General features: G+C 45.4%; 1 protein-coding gene and 1 long non-coding RNA gene across 2 annotated transcripts; one reads left to right on the top strand and one right to left on the bottom strand.

Annotated features, from left to right (window-relative positions):
• Positions 1-797: 797 nt before the first annotated feature.
• On the bottom strand, positions 798-19,660 carry LOC142081643 (uncharacterized). The gene is made up of 7 exons (XR_012673410.1): positions 19,548-19,660; positions 15,040-15,170; positions 14,719-14,905; positions 5,382-5,463; positions 2,321-2,442; positions 1,544-1,582; positions 798-1,353 (listed from the first exon to the last, which is right to left on the bottom strand). It is a non-coding gene; the product is annotated as an uncharacterized LOC142081643 (long non-coding RNA).
• Positions 11,963-19,553, top strand: CD8A (CD8 subunit alpha). Its single transcript, XM_075148448.1, has 6 exons — positions 11,963-12,709; positions 13,278-13,646; positions 14,252-14,341; positions 14,912-15,028; positions 16,642-16,672; positions 19,013-19,553. The coding sequence occupies exons 1-6, from the start codon at positions 12,664-12,666 to the stop codon at positions 19,065-19,067; spliced, it is 708 nt and encodes a 235-aa protein (XP_075004549.1). The 5' UTR covers positions 11,963-12,663; the 3' UTR covers positions 19,068-19,553.
• Positions 19,661-22,103: the final 2,443 nt, after the last annotated feature.

A 22,103-nucleotide genomic window follows, 5' to 3' on the forward strand; every position in this document is an offset into this window, starting at 1 on the left:
CCATGAGGTGGTACCCGAAATGCAGAAACGGCTTCATTACGAATCCCAAATACCAAATAACCCCCAATGCCAGCGTTTTAGTAACAAATCTCCCAGGCAAAACATCATTAATCACGGCAGAGCACAACAGACTACAAAACCCAACTCCAATTTTTAACAGGTACAGTAAAAACAAGAGCATGGTGCAGAACAAACGAATATGTCACCAGATATAAATTCCTTAATATGTTCTAAATAATCTGTCGTTATCTCAACCCTTCGTGCCCCACGTTGGGCGCCAAAAAGGACTGTCGTGGTTTAACCCCAGCCAGCAAAAATAAACGCCACGCAGCCGCTCGATCACCCCCCCCCCCGGTGGGATGGGGGAGAGAATTGGGAGGGCACAAGTAGGAAAGCTCCCGGGTTGAGATAAAAACAGTTTAATAATTGAAATAAAACTAAGTAGAACAGTAATAATAACAGTGAGAACAACAACAATAACAGAATACACAAAGCAGGCAATGCACAACAGAACCGCTCACCGACCGCCGACCGCGTGTCACGAACGGGGGCGAGCCCCCCCACACACCTGGTTTTTATACTGAGCATGATGTCACATGGTATAGAATACCCCATTGGCCAGCTGGGTCCACCACCCCGGCTGTGCTCCCCCCTCCCGGTGCAAGCATCACCCAGCAACAGCCAAAGCATCAATGGGCCATCAACGCTCCTTTCACACCGAACCCAAAACACAGCACACCCCCCAGGCTACTGGGAAGAAAGTTAACCCTGTCCCAGCTGGAACCAGGACAGCAGTTTAGCAATGGAAATGATGAAAAAATTGTAGTAATTCCTATAATCATCTACAGGGTGTTTTAAGACAGTAAACCTCAGAGAGATTTTAGCAGCAGATTTCACAAATGCAAAAGACGGTGAAAAAAGTCACCTCCCATTTCATAGACTGTTTTCCCAGATCATATATAAGAGAGAAACAGAAGCACTAATAAAAAGATGCTTTTATGTCTGAGAAAATTAGCCCGATCTCCTGATATCTGCAACTTCTTTGGTTTTCTTTCCTACCTCGTCACTGTGCTGAGAGCACGATGACAAGACCAGCCAAGGGTCAGGGATGCGGCACGTGGAGGGAAAAGGGACGCTACCATCATGACAACTACGGAGAAAATATTTCTGTGCATCTCTGCTAATAGTACAGTGCCCGGATCCACGGAGGGAGAGCAACAGCGTCACCCATCACAATGTCACCCTGCTGCGATGTCCCATCCCTAATTTATTCCTCATTTCCTTCCGAGGATGGACCAGTCTTCTCCCATCTCCCACTGTCGCCCTCTTCCCCGCAGCAAGGAACATCCGTACCTAGCAAGGAAAATAATGGGATTTTATATCTAACCCTCACGTGAGTGGTTAATAAATGATGTCACCTTAAATGACAAAAGGAGACACTGCAAAAATTTGAACAAAGGCAAAAAACCCTTCTTTGAATAGGACAAGGAGGGTTTTGCAGATCTAGGGGTACATCTAAGGGTACATAAATACGAAGTGTCACCTATGTTGTGCCCACCCGCACGAATCATCAGGCAAGGAACTGCAAAAGAGGTCAAAAATTACATGTTGCAATAATCCGTTATTATTTTATTATTTATTTTGTATTATTTTATATTCTATATTTGTATTGATATTCTATATATATTCTATGTTCTATATATTCTACATGGAATATATCGTCTATGTTCTATATTATAAAAAAAGACTACAGTTATTCTTTCAATGAACAGTGCATGCCTATCTTGAAAGCACTAAAATATCCAAGGGACAGAGAGCAGAGCAGAAATACAGGGATTTCAGGCATTGCAGTAAATAGTCTTCACGTTTTTGTAAAACTACTGGAAATGGATTTAAAAAAAAATTGTCCGTCTTTCCAGAATATCTCAGCTGCTGATCTAATATTGGCAGTGCCCAATTTTTATTCTTTTAACGTGCCCAGTCATTTTTATGTGGAGGGCCCGTGTTTTTATAATACAAACAAGTAAATATAAATCGGGTGCAGTTGAAAACATTCAGCTGAAAACAAGCTGGTGAGATTAGAAGCTATATCTGATTTTAAAGCTCCTAAATATATAAAAAAAGAACTTTGCAGAGTCATAAACACAGCTGAGTTGGGCACGCTGACGGAGAAAGGATGAGTAACAGCTCTATTAAATGATTAAACTTGAATTCCGTGCAAAGGGAAAGGAGAGACACATATCCGTGGGTGCTGTTTAAATTCCTTCTGATTTATCCTTGGCCAGAACAGCTCCGTGCACGGTAGCTGCTTATTAAATACCTCCTCCTGGCAGGAAAAAGGGATTCACAGCAGGACTGCTAGGCATCCAGACCAGACCTGTTAAATGGGAATTTCCAAATGTCTTTTTCTGCCGCTGAATAAAACCAGATAAGTCCCAGGAGCTGCAAAAAAAAAAAAAAATCCCAATTTTTACTTGCTTCTCCTGAATCCCGTTAGTGCACAGACACAGCCCCACACACGCACGCCCCAGCAGGGGCGCGGGCAATTCTCTTCCCCGTCTTCCAGAAGCATCCGACGCACAAAAGCCCTCCGCCACCACAGCACTCACCAACCCACCTGGCCCCTCTGCTCTTTCATGTATCAAACTATTTACAGGAACCTTAAATATAGAAATACTGTGTCATATATACTGACGGTTATTTATACTGAACATTTTCTAACTATATATTATTATATATAGCTATATTATAACTTATATATTATGTTACAGTTAAATATATAATATATCCAAGAGTTATAAGTTATGTTATATATAACATTTTAAGTATATTATATATAATCATATTATAGATACTGTTTTTGTATATTATATATAATATATATAGCTATAGATGTGTTATATATATATTGACAGTTATACAGATTGACAGATCCTATAGAAAAAAAACACTGGGGAACAAAAAACTACCTTCAGGCAGCATAACTACTTCTTCTCCATATTTCCCTGGGCTTCATCTCATTTCATTCAATAAACCAGAAATAGTAATATATTAAATTTCTGGTTTATATAAACCAGAAATGGTTTCTTTAATAGTATTATAATTTTTATTTAATATTATTTCCGGTTACTAAATTAAATGTTATTTGCTGAAATAACAAACACTTGTGTGTATCAGTATATCTATATTGTATGCACTCAGGGCAAGATCTACAGCTTCTGTGGAATTATATACAAATATTTGTTATTCCAGCATTCATTTAACTGGAGCACGTATCAGACCAAGTTAAAAATAAATCTGTACAAGCTATGTATTTCGCTTCTCTACCACCTTGCTGTGGAAAGATCACTTTGAGTTCATACACCGGTGGTTCTTTCACATGAAACAAAACCCTCCCCGTGCTTTAAATATTTGCAACAGGACAGGAGGTTTAATATTCCCCCTCCCAGCCATTCATTTTTTCTGCTAAAGATCCTCTTCTCATTTAGCCTTTAAGATGTATAAGTGTATGAAAGGGAACTGCAACACGCTGTTAAGCAGGGGAATATCATTATTACTATTTGCACTTTCTGATCTAGTTAATACATTAAAACCAGATGTGAAACACTCCAAAAAATCCCCATGATGGCATCAGCGCAGAATTTTTTCTCTGCCAGGTACAACATATCTATGTGCTCTTGCAACGGGGATCTCACACAACCAACTTATTTAGTTCATTTAACATAAAAACCCCAAAAACCCTAAGACGAGTCACGGAAAGCAGCTGGCAGTCAATATGAAAAGGAAACCTGCTCAAACGCCAAAGCCCTCTCCATCCTCTCCGAAAAGTTCCTTGGAGGGGTGGGAGCCCGCAGGCAGCCAGGCTGACGCAGGCGCCCATGAGCTCATCTCCTTGGCTTTTTTTGGGTCGGGCAATGAGGAAGGGCTAAATTTTGCCTGGCCCAAACCAGACCGAGCCTCTGCGTCACGCAGCAGAAAACCTGATCCTGCAGAAACCGTGGGTGTCTGCAGGTGAAGTTTTGCAACGTTGAGTTTTTCAAAGGCTTGAGCTTTGCCAGGGAACACCAAAAAATGCCTGATTGGATGGTTGGATGTCTCCAAAGCAAAGTGATGAGCCCACAAGCCGGTGCCAACCACCAGCACTCTACCTGCTGTGGTCAGCCCCACGTCCCACCCCACCCCACCCCTTCCTCCACCCTGCAAGCACGATGGAGCAAGCCTTACCTAGCCCAAGGTGCGAGCCACCTTGTGTTTTTTCTGCTCTTCTTCTCTGTTCCTGGTTAAAACGTCCAGACGCGGGGTTGGGTACCAAAATACGTAGTGCAACCAACCTCCCTCCCCAGAAAAACTGCCCTCGCCGCCAGGCTGGGCAGGGAGGAGGGCTGTGGCTTTGGAGACATCTCTGTCCCCAGAGCTACGCGTGTGATCTCGCCCACCACGTTTCCTTTTGCTCCCCCCCAGCACGGAGAGCCGGGGCTGCACGAAATGCAGCACAAACCCTAGGTTTGCTGCCTCCGGGGACAGGCAGGGCATCCTCGGAGGAGCTGGGTGAGCGCTGCTCTTCCACGTCGCCGTGCGGCCCGTGGCAGAAACCACAGCCGAGTCCCACCATATCCGACGTCTCTTCAGGTCCCACCACAGGAGGAGGTGCTGGGCTGCTGGGGGACCTGCAGCCGGCTCGCAGGCAGGGTTCATGGGCAGAACCGCCGCCGTTCCTCAGCACAGCTCAAGGTGCAATCGTTGTCCAGCACAAGCACGAGGTAAACTCGCTGGTTGATGTCTCAGGGAAAGGTGCTAGGCTGTGCTGACACCCAACTACAGGGCTTCAGAACATTATGCCTTAACATCAGCACGGAATGCAAAGTTCAAGTTGGGATATTTCCTATCGATCTCTTGAAAAAAATTGAGACAAAATATTCCTGGAGGCTGGGATTGTATATTCCCGCCCTGAGCAACAAGCTGCAAATGACACTGCTGTTATTAAAATATCTGTCTCAGGTCATCTCGACGCAGGAGGAAACGAGTCGAGCGGCAGCGGAACAGCCGTTACTAAAACACATGCCTTTCCTCAGGTCGTTTGGTTTTAATCTGACTCACCCATTGCTACCGTAGCCAGGATAATTTTGATATAATTTAGAAACGTGGGTCACATCCCACTGCGCAGAGTGCAAGCTGCCATCCCCAAGGAGATGCCGGGGGAAGGCAGCTGCCGCCGTGCAAATTTCCCTGGTCCCCAGACCTGGGTCTCTCCTCACCTCTCCAAACTGGGACACAAACTGAGCTAGTTGGCCAGGGTCAGACATCTTTCCTGGCCATTATCCTTCTTCCAAGAGGCATCCAGAGCACCCTGGAGGGGCAAAATAGAGAAAGGAAAAACTCACCTGCCTTCTCTGCCCTCTCCCAGCACCAAAGGTGTCTTGCTCAAGGTCCCAGGTAACCACAGAATTGCTCCAACGCTCCCTGCTGGAGGGATGAAGGGGTGTGATGCACCGAAGATGGCCATAGCATCCTCAACACTGTCATTTATGGGTGGGCACGCCATGGAGGAGCTGGTGATATAGCCCCTTCTCCTTCCCTGTGCCGCTCGTGGCTGCGAAGCGAGCAAGGGAGAGTCCCAAAGGGCTGTGGAAAGGGTCCTGTCCCACCATGAGCAGAGAGGGAAGTGGACACAGGGGCTGCAGGGCTGGGTGTTGCTGCCCTGAAGGGCTGGAGCCACATGAAGCTCAAACCATCTCCTGCCCATCATCTTCCAGCTCACACAACTGGAGAGACAGGTTGGAAAGCCATAGGCATCATGTGTATGTATCTCCTATATCCTGAATGTATACACACCCAGAAAACAGTTTCTTTCTCTATGCAATGGTAACCACATGAAAGAGTTGGACCCTGCCCTTTTCTCTCACTATCTGTGGTGCAGAGAACAGAGATGTTGGAATTGCTATGGAGAACGGCAGGATCCGTTCTTGGGATAAATGTCCTTGTGCAGGGCCAACAGTTAAAGAAGATTTAAGTGTTCTGCATTAAAGAATGAGAAAATTGGAAAATTAATAGTGTTTCAGAGGAAATGGAAGTGGAGTTTTGTAGCAAATGGCTTCCTTAAAATGACACATTGTAATGAGATCTCATAGTTAAGAATATAAAAATGACTGGTTTGGTTCAGAGCAAAGGTCCGCCCAGATGACTATTCTGTCTCCAACACTGGCTACGAGCAGATGGCTAAGGAATAATAAGGACAAGACAATCATATATGACGCTTTCCCTTAATATTCAGACTATTTTTAACTAAGAGGATTTCCTGTTGCTATCTATTGAGTAACCCACAATGGACCTCTCTTCCAAGCATTTGTCCAAGCTCTGCATCTTCAGTGTCCTTTGGCAGGGACATCCGCGGGTGAAGGATGACTTCATTTGCTTTCAGCCTCACCAACATCAGCTTCATCTGCTGCCCCTCACCTTCTGTTTTGGAAAAGGCAGTGAATGATCAATCCCTCTCCACTCCCTCCCAGCCACTCACGATTCTGGAGACCTTTAGCGTATATCTGCTTAAATCATGTTTTCAGGCTAAAGACTCCTAGCCCGCCTACACAAAACCCATCTCAGACCTCTGATCCTCCATTTTGCCCTTCTCTGAACCTTTTCTGGTCCTACCATTTCTTTTTTGAGTCCCCTCTTTGAGATGAGGGGTTGAGACCAAGACACAGCATTCAAGGATTTATACAACGCATTGGACCATGCATTGACCATGGATTGGACCATATGATGACATAGCTGTGTTCTCTGTTTTATACCCCATTTCTTTCCTACCTGCTAACATCTGATTTGCTTTTCCTGCTGGGCACTGAGCTGACGTTTCCATGGTAATACCTGTCTTAACCCAAATTTCCACCCCCGAATGGCAATATTTGGCTCCTTATTTTATAGCAAAGCCAGGACTGGTTTTCGTTGCATGCATCACTTCACATTCACCTACCCCAGTCTCTGAAAGATCCTTCTGCAGTTCTATATTTACAATACATAAAAGCAAGTAAATCAATGTGCATAAAAGTAAAGTTTGAAGGATACGTTTTAAACATGAATTGTTATATGGCTACGGAGTCCAACACTCACAAACTCACCCCGAAGAGTGGGAGCGGTACTTCTAGGAGAAGAGGTATGGAAAGAGTAATCACATACTTCTCTCCACAGTGATGGTGGGGATCAGGCTGTTCAAAGTGAAACTCTTAACATCGCATTTAGTTTGTTTTGTTGATGACGGGAGAGCATTAAACCAGCTGCTGCTTTTTGATGCAGCCATCTCTTCTTCCCTCTGCCTCTTTTGAATAAGGTATCATGGCTTAGGGTTGCGTCTTAGAGGTCTAACTCTACAGCAAGGGTTGGGTTTTTTTCTGGGAAGAAATAATTCTGCAAAATTTCTGCAAAATCTGGAAGAAATAACAAGTTGCACGAGCCAGCCAACGCTATTAATAGGACCGCAAAATGGATGAAGCAAGTAATCTCAAGCAAGCCATGAGTTTCCGTACTGCCAGCACTGTCAGCAGGAGGGGTGGATAATCAGAAACGGGAACACTTCCTCCATTCCACTAGCTGTAACCAACCATGGAAATGAAAGTTCACTCTCAAAGATGTTAACAGCAAAGATGCACAGCAATACCCTGCTCTGGGAAAGTCCTCCTGCACCACACAGATGGGCCCAGAAACTCCCTGCGGTACCTCCACCAGGCTTTCCTGCCCAAGGTCTTCAGGGAAGAAGGTCAACGTGCAGCAAGGAAGGAGACCAGACATGAGAAGACTCTGGATTGATGGAGACAGAAGTCAGCTCCCCGGGTATGAGACCTTGGAAGGGAGCTGAACTAGGAGGACAACTGCCAAACAGTGCCCCAACAGAAATTTGATTGTGGGAATTGGAAGTGAGATAACGAGCCCTGTTGATGAATTAAAGATGACTGGAACTGCTCTTCAGACTAAAAATTATACACTGGAGCTATACAGATGATTTTCCTTTTCCTAAGGAAAGCCCATATTCAGTGCTAGAAAATACGAAGTCTTTCTGTAGTTCTGGACTGAACCTCTGTGGTATTTAGGAGATTGGAGCTGCAAAAAGCCCAACCTGCCTACTGCCAACTCCAGCTGTGGCACTGGCGGAATAAATTGTCACCAGTCCCCAAAAGATGCCATCATGGATTGCTGATTTACCAAATGTCTGTGCAAACCAGCTCTGCAGCATCAAGAGAGAAGGTGCAAGAAGCCTGTGGAAGGAAAGCCCTCAACACATTCAGCTTTTTTTGTATCATACTCTCCGCTGAGGTACTGACAAGCATGAAGATCGTGGAGATTTTTCGACCAAGTAAACAGGTTAGAAGTCCACACCATGGAGAGATGAGAGCGCAGGAGTGTTTGTGGTTTGCATACTGTATTTTAAGGTATGTGTTGTTTACACTAAGAGTACCCAGAAGATAGTACAGTGTTGGCCACTGAATTGGAAACATGCAGCTACAGTGGAAAGACGGTGTGTGAGTATCTGGTGTGTGACAGTTGCACTTGACATTCTCCAAACCCCTTCAATGCTGCAGCTTTGCAAAGAAAAGGCAGGCAGCAAGCTGCTCATAACCACAGCTTCATTTCACACCGGAAAAGTTGTATGCTAAAGTCTCAACATTGTTTTTTTCTCTCCGTTTGAAAGAGAAGTTTGTGATTTGCAACTAAATTTTGAAATCTTCATTAAAAGTTTCCGTTCCTCCTTATGAAAGAGATCCTTCAAAGGTTCACAACAGGAAGAACCGGCAATGCTGAAGCAAACACAATCCCGTGTCATAACCCGCGTTATTGCTAACTGCTCACTTGCAGGGATCAAGCAGCACCTGCTCATCATCACCAACACCGCATCATTGCTTAGCAATGGGAAGTCCTTCTGAAGCACCACGAGGAGATACCATGGGCAACAGAAACAATGGACCTGATAAAGCACCACCATTTTGATGCTACTTTTGTGTCTACCAACCATCACAGCAGAACTCCCATGTCCTGAGCTGTCAGTCACACAACAGCGTGACATCCATGCGATGTCTGATATTAATGATACCAAGAAGCTGAAGAGTTTCTTACCACTGTGCAAAAGTCACTGATCTGTCCACAAAATGACTACGAAATCAATCATATCTGAAACTCAGCACCTCCTCCAGCTCGGATGCCCCAAGCTCCTCTCATTTCCCCGTGTCTCCTCTGTTAAATGGATGTAAGCAAGCACAGAGAAAATTCATCCTAAACTCACCTCCTGCCGAGCCCCATTCCAAAAACGCGGATCCTTGCCAGTCTGTCTCTTCCCTGTGTGGTTTTGCCTCTTCTCTCCTTGCTCCTGTCCCCTTCTGTTTAATTGTTTTACATTCATTAAATACAGACCTGGGCTTGCCTTAGTATATAAAGACAAACCTCGGTCATAAGCAACTTAGGTTGGAGTTCACCAGCAATCAGAGCCCTGCAACCTTAGCTACGAGTAAAATGAAACTTATTGGTGGGTTTGGGACAAAAAAGAAATTACCTTCTACCGTCCACCCAACCTGTCCAGTCTCCTGACATCTCTTTACACAAAGCTCTGCAGCAGTTACTGGTTGTCTGAATTTTTTCTTCCTCTGTCGTATCATCACTGTGGCACTACAATAGAAATTACTAATAAAACATGTTATTAATGCTAGTGTTTCACTGATTTGACTTAGGTCTTCAGTCTAACAATGACAAGTCTACTGCAAAATATCATCTAGAGGACAAACTGCCAAACCAGAGTATGCTAATATCAAACGGATTTCTTAATTAATCTCATTAACCACCTACCCCTCCCAGTTTTGGAGTAGGTCACCAGTGTAAAACATACATCTACTGATCTAAATTATTTATACAAGTGTTGATTTTAAATTAGAGCTTTTCCTGGAGGTCCTGTTTATGCCTGGAGCTTTTTTGTAATCAAATAATTGCTACTGCAAGTGTTTTAGTTGTTTTACTATGCAAAATAGAAACAGCTTTGTGCTAAGCTATACCTAAACACAGAAGCCAGAAAAAGATGATCTCCGCTCCAGCTAATTTCTTATTTAGGAGACATGAGATGGGGCCACAGGAAAGGGCTGGTTTCTTCTGATCACACACAGACGTCTCCATCGGAGCTACGCTTCCCTGGTGCCCTCTCCGGCCAACGAAGGGTGTCCACGCTGAAAACAGATGCACGCCAGCCCCCTTACAGCTATATGTCTCCACTGACAATAGGCTTTTGTCTTGCCTTAAAAGGATATATTCATTAGCAGTTTATTGCAGGCAGCAGAAAGGAATAGCTCCCCCTGAAGCCATCTCCTGTCCCTCCCCAATGTCGCCCTTGTCCAGCGCAAGGGACAAGAGTCAGAAGAGACAGGGGCTGGTGGTATCTTTCACGTAGGGGTGAGTCACAAAGCACTTCAGCAAATAAAAGTATGAAGAGGAAAAGGAGACCTCTGAAAGGTGATGCAGAGCCTGGGGTCTGAACGTGACACGGGAAACAGTGGCCTCGCATGGAAACCAGCTCAATCCGTGAGCCACGAGGACCAAGATCAAGGACACCTCTACATCTAGGAGAGGAACCTCTGGGCTCCAGTTTGGTACCCGGGACTGATTCATAATAAAATTTACCGTTATTCAGAGAAAAGAGAGAAGTAAGATGTCCCTACTAAGAAAGTCAATAGCCCTTCATGGATGATCCTTCAATTGTACAGGTTCTCCCAACACACCCATCACCACATCTCTGAGGACACGCACTACGTGCTGTAGGTAAGCATCCACGCTCTACAGCAGAGTGAGAACCTAGCCCTGACAAACACTCGCTCCCCACTTCCTCATCTTGCCAGCACGTTCATTTCCATTCAAACCATGCTGAACAAAGCGAATCGGGAATTTTCCTACTTTGGTCTCAGGGGGGGTTGTGCTTTTGAAAATGCTTTTGAAATTTCATTTTCTGACACTGAGTTATGATAGTGATGGAAGTGGGGGGGCACCCACACAGCAATCCCGATGGATGGCAGGAACCAGCTCGCTTCAGCATCTCAGAAAACATGAGACTCAATGTTAGTCATCTACAAGGCAGGCCCATGGTTTCAGTTTCCTTGCCTACGTTCCTCCGACAGCCCGTGAAGACAGGTGCTTCCCAAGAGCAGCTTATCCCATTAAAAAGGGAGGATGAATTCTACTTAGGATAAGGAGAACAAACTGTCCGCTTAAACCAGAAGGAGCCTATGCAAGTAGAATCACTTGATGTCTCACCTCGAGACGGCTGGAGAACCTTGGAAGAACCTCAAGCCTGATGTTCACATTTGCTTGATGGGATTTTAAGATCCTTGTAATGTTGTTTAACTAATGAAACCTATTTTCTCTTTATTTTGCCAAAATCTGCTCTATTTGAGGTAGATATCACAAGTATCACAGCCTCATGAAAGTATGAATTTCATATATCTCAGCAGGCCTAACAGCAGCTTTCCTCACTCGCCAACATGTTTTGATGCCCAGTGAAATAAACCCAGTTTCTAAACCATTTTCCATAACTCATCTCTAATTGCAGCCACAATAGCGATGGCATCAAAGTCATCAGCACCCGGTTTCTGACACGCCCAGGAAAAGGGGGTTTTCTTCGCAAAGGAGTAATAGAAAAACACCTTGCACAGAAAAATAATAAACAGGAAAGTCAGGAAGTGCCAATGGAAGAAATAAATAATACACCAGCCCAGTGCCTCACAGTCTGGTGAAACTGTTGCTATTGAACGTGCAAAGCTCCAGGAAGCATCGCCCATACCTACGTGCAAGTGGTCACCTGGAGGCAGCAGCAAGGGCCCTCTCCGTTGAAGCACACAAGGGTTTTTTCGGCAGGGCAGAAGCCCCTGTGGTTAGAGAAGAAAACCACAAGATGTTAAAAAAAAAACAAAAAAACCAAACAACAAGCCATGCGTACCCCTGGGGCACGGGGCTTTCGCAGTGGGTTTCAGATCACAGACCACCTGCCTTGCACAAAGCGGCTTTTGCAGAGCAATTGCAAAGAAGAATTGCAAAGAGAACAATCGAGCACCTGCAGAACTCGGCTGCATGTCAGCAACACATGTGCTTGGAGATAAATAATACATATGGATATATGCCATGAAACACCTGTCTTGCTCGCTGGGTAATAAAATACGGTGTGCTCTGCCATCTGCACAAGACCCCTTGAGCGCACACAAGCGAAGGCAGCAGAATCCCTGCCAAGAAACGCAACCTGGGGCCTGCAGCCAAAGCACGGGGCTTGTCCGTGACTTCTGGAGCTGGAGCTGCTGTAACCCCCAGCTGGCTGGGAGACAGCAGGCTCCAGCGGCTGATCCTTCCTCAGGCACGAGCACCGTCAGCCTGAATCTCTAGGGAAGTCATCAAGACAAAATCCTTGAGGCACCGTTAAGAACTGGTAACGCTAAATGAGCCCAAATTCTGAATTAGAACTGAATTTCTTCAGAAATCTTTTTTTTTTTTCCCCTTCATTTTGCCGCAGATGGCGAACATCGTCTCTTTACCCAAGAGGGTCCTGATGACATCACATCCTCTCCAAAGAGCGATGCAGCCTCCTAAGCCAAGCGAGAAAGTTCATCTCTGCTCTGCTGCACCATCCCCGAGGACGGCCACCCCTAGGAGAAGATGGCCGGGTCTCCTGCACTGCTCCTTCTGCTTGCGCTGGGGCTCTGTGAGTATGGACACAGGGTTTTGCAACACCTTCACCGGGAGGGGCAAGTAAATCCCTTCCACTGAATCCAAGAAATTGAGCTAAATAGTTAAAGGGAAAAGAAAAAGCAATCCAAAAAGGCTGACTTTGAGGTTTGCTCAGTAATTGTGGAGGTAAAGGTGGCATCATCTCAGCCAGCGTAGGGCAGCCAGAGGGGTGGCTGCAGCATCATAGGCACCGGGAAGGGAGCCCGGTCGGAGAAGTGGTTCTGGAGGGGAGAGGGAAGGGGAAAACAAGGGGATTTAGCAGTCAGTGTTTTTAGGGAGTCACTTCAGATAAGCTGGGAAGGGGTGCCATCCCCGAGAAGGCAGCTGAAAGGCTTTTCTGAAGGGCAGCACCCGTCTTTAAAGCCGGGGTGGCTGACTGCTGAGTACGATCCCAGCAAAGACTCCACAAAACCTTCAAGTCACCCAGACAGCACGGTCATCCTTTGCATTTGACCTCACTCCCCATGGACGTGGAACAAAGTTTAGCCCAGAGGGGACATGGCTCTTCCCAAGCGGTTCTCATGAGGATTTCTCTCCCGCAGGCTGCCCTGGGATCCGGGGCCAGAGGTACAAGATGACAGCCGGGTTTCATGACAACAGCATCACGCACCCCCGGGTGGGACAGCGGCTGGAGCTGGTGTGTCTGGCCGACAAGGAGGACAGCGGCGTATTCTGGATCCGCCTGGACAAGGGTGGGACCCTTCACTTCATCGTCTTCATTTCCTTCCTCTCCCGGACCACCTTTGAGGGGAACAAGAAGACATCCACACGCTTCGAGGCGACAAAAGACAGAAGGTTCTACCGGCTGGTAGTGAAGTCTTTCACACCGCAGGATGAGGGGAACTACTTCTGCCTCATGAACAGCAACCAAATGCTGTACTTCAGCCCGGGCCAGCCTGCCTTCTTCCCAGGTCAGTAACACCTCCACCCAACCTTGCTTAGCTCTGCCAGAATGCCCAGCACCCCCTGCCCATGCCTTTTTAATCAGTCGCCTCTCCCACAAATCCCATTTCCTTACTTGCTTGCCCAAGGCATCTTGTGACCAACGCACCCGTCCTCCTGCCAGAGGCTCCCTGCTTGCCATTTCTTCTCGTGGTGTCACCCCTGCCCAAAGGCAAAGATGAATGGGCAGACCCAGCATCACCTCCCTATCCCCACTTCTCCACCCATTCGTGGCTCTGAAGGGATGAGACTTAAAGCAAAGTCCACCACGACCTCCTCCTTCTTCACCTCACTTTGGTCCCAAAAGTCCTACCAACCTCAGGGTACTTAGGCTTTCTGAAGATGGTGGTAGAAAGCAAGAAATAAGGAGCCTGCAGCTCTTTATTGGGTCTTGGGAGACCCTCCTTGGGGGAGTCACCATCCAAAATGGGCTCTATGAAGTTCCCCTGGAGTCGAGTCCTACGCTGGCCACAGGAGCAGCCGTGCCCTGGCAGGGGTGGGAGAGCAGAAGGGCAGGAGAGAGCTATTTTATGGTATTTCCCTATATGCTGTATTCATCCGTTTTCATTTATAGTCACCACCACAGCAGCACCCACCACACCGGCACCCACCACCCAGCGTGGCATCACCGAAAAGGACCCCTGCCTGAAGACCCTGGATCCAGGTAGCCCAGCTGCCGGGAGGGAGAGGGGAATAGCTGGGCTCTGGTCCACTGATACTGAGGGGGATGCTGCAGGCATTTTGGGATGGGAGGGGGAGGGAAAATCCTTAGAGCTTTATCGGAGTTGGATACCTGGGTACGTGCAGCTGGGAGGATTAAACCCCAACATTTCATCCTACTTAGGAAAGGCTAAGGGTGATTTTAAAAGCACGAGCATGTCTCCTGGCTGGGCACACTGGGAAGAGGTGGAGGGAGGGCAGAGCCTTGGGGGCTGGTGCTGGTTTTAGCTTCGGCAGGGGACACGAGAAAACTTTTGGCTACGTGTCCTCCCACAAGTCCCCAGGAAAATGCCTGGAGCAGCAGCACTAACGAACGCTCACCACTGGGAAGGACAACCCATGCTGCGCTCGTGGACATCCCTGGTGCCCACCTCTGCCTTTGGGGGCGAGGGGAAGCCCTCTGCCTCACCACCAGTCTCGCTGAACGCCAGGCAGGTCCCTTGGCTCCATCAGAGCTGGCCATAACACCAGCCGTGAGCACCCGGTGGACCTTTCCTCTTCTCTATTCCTGCAGAGACCAACAAGGAGAAAGAGCTGGATTTCTTCTGTGACATCTTCATCTGGGTTCCCTTGGCAGGCGCTTGCCTCCTGCTCCTCATCGCCCTGGCTGTCACCATCGTGCTGTGTCAACGTAAGGCTCACCCGTAACCCCCTGTAGATATTCCTCTAGCCCGAAACCGCAGCCCTGTCCTTCAGGTGAATGGATCTTCTAGCTATCCCCTTTACGTAGGCATTAGATAACCAGGATAACAGTCAACCCAAGAGAAGGACCGCTGTCAAAAAAAAAAAGAAAAATCAGTGTCCGTATTTTCCTCACCAGTAGGCTTAGCCTGAGAAGTAAGTATCAATTTCTACACTACAAGGAAGAAAAATAGCATTTAAATAGAGAAAACTTACACTATGAAGCTGTATTGCGTCTACCATCCTTAAATTGGTGTATCAGGGGGTAAAAGTACCAGAACCTGAAACACTGGCAAAATAGGATAAACATGCTCCAGCATGGGGCTTGCAAATTCAAATGCCAAGACTCCCACTAGCAGCTTGAGCTGTAACCAAATGAGCAACTTAATTACACAGGTTCAGAGACTGTTAGGGTTAAAGCAGAAATGCAAAATCTCTGGGCAGGCAAAAGTCCTTTGGTGAAATTTCGTGTTTGAAATGTCTTTAAATTACCCTGAGCAAGCAGTGAGTGCAAATGTATTTAAATCAATTTAACGCTCACTGAAATCAGTTTAACTTTCCTTCAGGGAGTTTCCCGATACCCCCAGAAGTTACACTGATTTCATTAAACTGGCTCAGCTTGTTTGCCTGGAACGCCAAAGTGTTTTGCTGCTGAATTAACCTAACTAGATCCTCACTGACCCCACAGCCTGCAGCTGATGTGAGATGAATTTGCCAGCTGAACCAGTTAAAAAAAAATACCATTTCAGGGCTGAAGGATGCTGAAAAAAATACTAATCACCACGGTCTGCACCGACAGGAAGGAATAAATGAAAAAACACTGATGAGGCACAGCCAAAAGTCATTCTTCTCAAGGAAAATAGCTGATGATGCAGCAGAGCACCCGGAGTTGGTCCAAATTCCCTCTGAAGTCACCAGGAGCCCTCCACGTGCACTAGGATTCCCTGGTGACCTGCAACATCTATTAACCTACAAATGCCACTCAGTGATTTATTTCTGCCTTTTAATGCTGAGGTGAATGATCAGTGAAAAGCCATTAGCTGCAATTAATTTCTGCAGCAGGCAGCCCGAACCCTCAAGGACAGGTTTTTACCTTGTGCTAAAAATCAATGGCTCGACATTGTATTTCACTGAATACATAACAACATAGATGCTAAAATGGGGAAGAGTATCGTTCAGCTTGGTTGCGTGCTGCATGGCATCATTGCCGCTCGTCTGTTGTAAAAATTAATTGCTGCCGATGGATTTTCAGCAACATGCCAAAGTTGCTGAAGACAGCAGGAAAAAAAAAAAAAATTCACTGTCAGTGTTCCCAGGCTGACCCTGCTACTGTTACTCACATAAAAATTTAATTCATGAAAATTCTTAAGTGGACTGCCAGGGAAACATGAGCTGCGGCACCACTCACTTGCACGGCTTTCCTCAAAAATAAAGCTTGGTTTCTGTTGTTAGTCTTAAAGATAGCAAGCTGCTAGGGAATGCCAGCCCTCCCTTGCTGCAGCATTTCTTTACTGAGCTGTGACTCGGTATCTTTGAACTAAAACGTTTTCTTTTTTATTTTAGAAACCAGGAGACGAAGATGCAGATGTAAAAGGTTAGTAAGTGACAAGTGTTGACATTTTTCTCTTAACCTCAGCAGCATCTCACCCTCAAGAGATAAAGCAGGTAGGTGCCAAAAAGCGACCTAAAAATTCTTCATGCGATATATGGTGGATGGGAGGGGACTGTGTAATGAATTAAGGGCAAGAAAAAGAGATAAGATTCTCTTCTCCTGTGTTTAGTTTTTTTCAATTTTAAGTAATTCAAATCACTGAGCACTGACACTGCAGTAGGTACTAAACAGAAAGACGGGAGGTGTTTGTGGCAGCCTAAAAACTTTGTGCATCACCCGATGCTCAGAACTAACACCACGTTTCAGCACTCCCAGTGCACGACTCCAACTTCATTCCTTCCCCTCCCCAGAGCGTTCATTTGATTTCATCACTGGACCTTCAGGTTGTGCCCATGGATTTTTGCAGGTTATTGCATCCCAAATCCCCCTCTGCACAATTTTGGTCCCCAACAGGCACTAAGTAACAGTAGCAGAGAGGCTGATGCAGCCCTAGATGACTTTCCTGAGAAAGAGCAATGCAGATATGTATAGCTTTAGAGTTAACTTGTTTTCTAGGGCAGACAGGAATCCTTTTTTTATGCTTTCCCTCCTGCCTCCCCAACCCACCCATCATGCTGATTCACCAGGAAAACACCATCGCAATAAGAATTGCAATTTGCCAGTTTTGAACAAGAAATCCTTTTGCCAGCAAGTAACAGGCATTTTTCTTCTGCAAATCGACCTCCCTGCGGCCGGTTTCTTCACCTCGCCTGCTCTGCAGAAACCCACTTCTGCAGTTTTGCGAGCCTTGTGCCGAGAGTGCACCCGAGGGCTTGCGGCAAGAGAACGCTCCAGCACCGAAATCCCTGCTGCTGCTTCAGCCTAGCGCTAGCGCTTGGAAAAGCTGGGTTGCAAGAAAGTTTGGAACAGTATTGTCACACCTCTGGAGCCTTATTCTTTGCAAATCAAACGTCTTTTAAATTAGATAAATTCAAATTCCTTGTTATACATGTATGGGTTTCATAGTGAAAAAGTTAATAGTTTTTTTTAGTTGTCCAAATTAATACGATCACTCAGGAAGAACCTCCCTCCCGCTACATTAACAGAAAAGGGATCCCTACAATTTCTTTTTTTTAAAGGCAGAACGCATCAGAAATCATTGCCTGAATAATAATAGTGTTTAAGGAAAGAGGCACTGGGTGGCAATGCCTTCTGCCCTTTGGGTGCGATCTTTCTGTGTATGTATCAGAATACAGCTGCACCCACAGACCTGCATTTTCTTTTACCTGTCTGAAAAAGGGAACAGCCTGTCAGTTTTATGATGGATACTTCTTATACCCAGCGCTCTTCCGATCCTGGCCTGGCTTTCCCAGGGCTAAGTGATAACGAAGAGCTCTTCTCGCAGCCTTGTTTAGGACGATGCTTGCATTCTTCACTTATCTCAATTTCTGTTGCCAACCCTGTGCAAAAATGTTCTGTCCCTAAGGGGAAAAACACACTGCAGAGCTCTTCCATTTTGGAGCAGTTGGGTTACAAGCGCCTCAGGAAATCATCTCATCAAGGACAGCTTTCCTTCAGCAGTGCTAACATGACAGAGTCCTGGTTTAAGCAGTTGTAGCATATTTAAGCTTTTATTTAGAGAGGAAATTCCTGCTGCTCTGAGCTGTTACCGCTTATTGAAATTAAGCTCTTTGGAAGTTAATAGTGCAATTCACTCAATTAAAGAGTGCCTCAGGATCTGGCCTGGGATTCTCACTGGCAGCTGAAGGATTCATTTTCCACCACAAATTAATCTTCAGTGAAAACAGGTGCCAAATCTCCAACTCATTAAATCAGCAAAAAGCTATCAGTTGCTGGAGACCAGTAATTTCTATCATTTTGGGAGCACGCTGGTTGTCCAGAAAGCCTCTTTTTAAACTCCTCTGCAGGAAACTGGTTTGCAACAAGAAGTCGTCCTTATGAATTGGTAACAGCTTCCCCAAATCCAAAAAAGCCCTGAGCTCCTCTTCATTCATTCATTTCTGAATGTGGAGAAAAGCTTGATGAGAGGACAGGAGTGTGCAGAAGTCAGAGGCAAATTAAAAAAAGCCCCCTTTTTTTTTTTTTAATTAGTGTAACAATTGATTAGCAGTGTATCTTAAGAAAGTCCTTCTACTGGCTGTCACTAGTTGACATGTTGGCAGATCTGTCACTAGCACAAAGAGGATTTAGGAACACTTTGCAGCCTGCTCTTGGAGGTCCCTGGCTGCAGACCAAGGCTAAACGAGCTGACCAGCAGCCATACATTAATTGCCTTCTTGTTCCTTTCGCATCAAAGTAAATCAAAACCTTTTCTCTCTCTAGACCTGCAAATGGGAAGCCCAATGTGAAACCTAGCACGCCAAGCCGACACGTATAAGCATCTGCAAGTTTTGGCTTCTGGATCGTCTTCTGGGAGCTGTCACCCCATAAGCCCATCACTTACGTTATATCTATAATGCTACTACTCCTCGTGCACTCTACCTTGACAAATTTGAAAAGACAAGATGGAGCAAACACACAGACAGCAAGCAGGCACTTCTTCTGTGAATTGCACGCTAAAGCACAGCTCCCTCCAAAACCTGAGGTTTTCAAATTAATTCCCAAGGCCGAACGCCATCTCTATTCCCAGTGACAGAGCTCTGTGGTTCAGGCAAAAGAAACCGGTCAATCCTGATGCTGTGATATTTCTTTCTAAAATGCAGCCAAAATTTGAATTTGCTACAAAACGACTTAGAAATAAATGCCCTCACTTACACCCTCTTTTTGTGGTGCCACATATCTCCTAGGAGCTTTACTTTTTCATCTAACGTAACACGAGGCTGCACTGAGAAGGTAAATATGGATTAAAGGGCCTTACTTCTTTTGTTTTTACAGTCCTGGGGGTTAAGGTTCACTGTTTCCCTCTTGCTCTCCTTGTTCTGCTGCTAGAACCGATTTCAGCAGGAGCTTTGCCTGAGCAAGGAAGGTGGGATTTTCTTTTTTTCTTTCTGGAAGAAATGGTTGAGTAGTTAAAAAAAAAACAAAAAACCCAAACAAAAAACTCACAGTCTTTGTCACTTGCTTTAGTTAAGCAGGACTTTTAGTATACCGACTTGGGACACGTTGATTGACTACAATGAGTTCTGTTTTTTCAGCTCTGTATTTCCTGTAAATATTTTGTTACTACACTTGCAAATCAAGAACTGAGAAAAAAAATAAATCAAGTGTTTCTAGTCAGACTCAATAACGTTTATGTCTTTCTTCAGTTCCTAGCCTCAGAAAAGCTAAAATCCTTCATAAGATAATACATGAGGGTTTGAGAAAGTCTTGGGTAAGGGAAAAGGCAGCAATTTACATACCAGCCTGAGCTTTAGGATGCCAGAGTTCAGTTTCCAGGTTACCACTGCCTAAAATGATCTAAAATGATTTTCCCAGGGACTTGCAAGATGGGCCCCACAACACTCCCCCATCCCAGGCGGGTGCTATGAAGGTGGATGAGATAAAGACTCTGGAAGTGCTCAGGTATTCTTGCCAAGGGGCTGATAAAAACCTGGGAAAAAAAGAATGAAAGAAACCCTTTGCTAGCCTCCTCCTCTGCAAACAAGCTGGGAAGGAGAGAAATGCAGAAAGAAACAAAGTTCTTCCAAACTTAGTTTTTTGTAATACTTAATAAAAAAAAAAAAATTAGGGACTAGATAAGTGTATCTAAACACTAGCAGGCAAATACTGCATGACAGTTACATGTATCTACGCACACTATAAAGAAAAAATGAACAGAAAAGCCTTAACATTAAAATGTCTATGAATTCACAGACATTAAGAAACACTAAGACACATCCGATCTATTAAGGGTGGCCTCGTTCAAACCCCGGGTGCTAAGCTGGGGAGAAGCAAGGTTCTCACCGCACCTGCAGTGCCTGAGTCAGCCTTATCACCAACGTGCAGCTGCATTTTTTACAACAACATGAAGCAGATCTACTCACCAACCTGTTTCTAGGCAGACTGGGTCCAGCCTTTAGCCCTGTTTAAATACATTATGGTTACCTAAACCAGTCCGATCTCATCCTATGGTCAGCTCTAACCATGCAGGTGAAAAGCTCATACCTTTTTTCTCTCTCTCTCCTATGAGCATCAATTTTATTATTAGCTCGTCCTGGAGTCTCTTGTTGACTTAATTTGAGCTAAAAGTTTTCAATTACAAAGCCTTAATTCATAAAGCGTTTCTGCAAAACAGTTTACAAGAAGTAGGAACATCACTACCTCACTGGTAGCATTCTCTACAGCTGTTTCCTCGTTGTTCTCAATCATTTTATCCTGGATTTTCACATTACACTGGAGCTTTGGTCTACACCTGTAACCCAGGCAATGCTCCTCCTGACCCGGTGCTATCCCCCGAACCTAAATCCTCTTCTAACAACTTAGATCGTCTCCCCACTTCCACAGTGACCTTCCCCTCAAACTCTGGCTCTTTTAAATGGTTTTGTAGAAAGAAGGTGAAGTGATCTGACTGCATGCATCTGTTGTTCCCCCACAAAAGGCCACATATTCCACATGGGAAGCATTTCCCTGAAAATGCATTTTCTCTAGCACAGTAGTTGAATGTGGCATGTGACACCAAGATTAAATGTATAGTGTTAAACATCGAACAGAAAACTTAGCAGAAGCGTTTTTCTGTATTTTACTCCCTGTAAGCTATGCTGTTCTTTCAAATGAAATTATTACTTCATGATCCACAGGTTAAATATTTACTGCTAGTTCTGCTGCTATGAGAGCCTACCGAGGTCAATCCTGTAGTGAAAAACAGAATATGGGTATTTAAAGTCAAAAAGCATTTCAATAAGATGAACACGTACAACAAATTCCTCACTACAGAAAACTGCATGGAATCCTAATGCAGGATAAACAGAGCAAAATACTCTAAGCAATGTAAAATACGTATGTTTGGGCATTACTAACTACTGACATTACTAATAGCAATGCTCCACTGTGCGGTGCTGCACTAAGACCCTGGTCCTGCAGCGAGATCAATACAGCCAAAGCCCTCCTGACACCACAGAAGAATGTAACAAAGAACCACAAGCAGTGTATGTTTGGGTTTTTGTTTGTTTGTTTTGTTTGGGGGGTTTTTTGTTTGTTTTTTTTTTTTTTAGTAGTCTTCATTTACACAGGAAATCAACATCTAGAAAAAAAGATTACAACACTGACAGTTGTATACAGCGCAAAATCCACTGCACAGGGGGGGCTACCGATTTTTGACCTCTAGTTCAGAATCACAGAACATAGCTGATGTCTTTTAACCCCAACGCCAAACTCAGGAAACTTTGGGATGTCTCCTGTCTCCCTCTACGAACCTTCATGCTGAACCTCCAACCTACACTCCGCAGGCCACAGTTCACATAGCGCCCGGGGTACGCCCTGCTCGGCACAATTCCCA

Source organism: Calonectris borealis, chromosome 4, assembly GCF_964195595.1.
Source record: "Calonectris borealis chromosome 4, bCalBor7.hap1.2, whole genome shotgun sequence".
Classification (NCBI taxonomy): Eukaryota; Metazoa; Chordata; class Aves; order Procellariiformes; family Procellariidae; genus Calonectris; species Calonectris borealis.

Excerpts from the sequence above, each read along its gene's own strand:
- CD8A (XM_075148448.1), top strand. The coding sequence starts at position 12,664 with ATGGCCGGGTCTCCTGCACTGCTCCTTCTGCTTGCGCTGGGGCTCT. Across the intron at positions 13,647-14,251 it reads CCAGCCTGCCTTCTTCCCAG|TCACCACCACAGCAGCACCC; the intron begins GTCAGTAACACC and ends TTTCATTTATAG. Across the intron at positions 14,342-14,911 it reads CCTGAAGACCCTGGATCCAG|AGACCAACAAGGAGAAAGAG; the intron begins GTAGCCCAGCTG and ends CTATTCCTGCAG.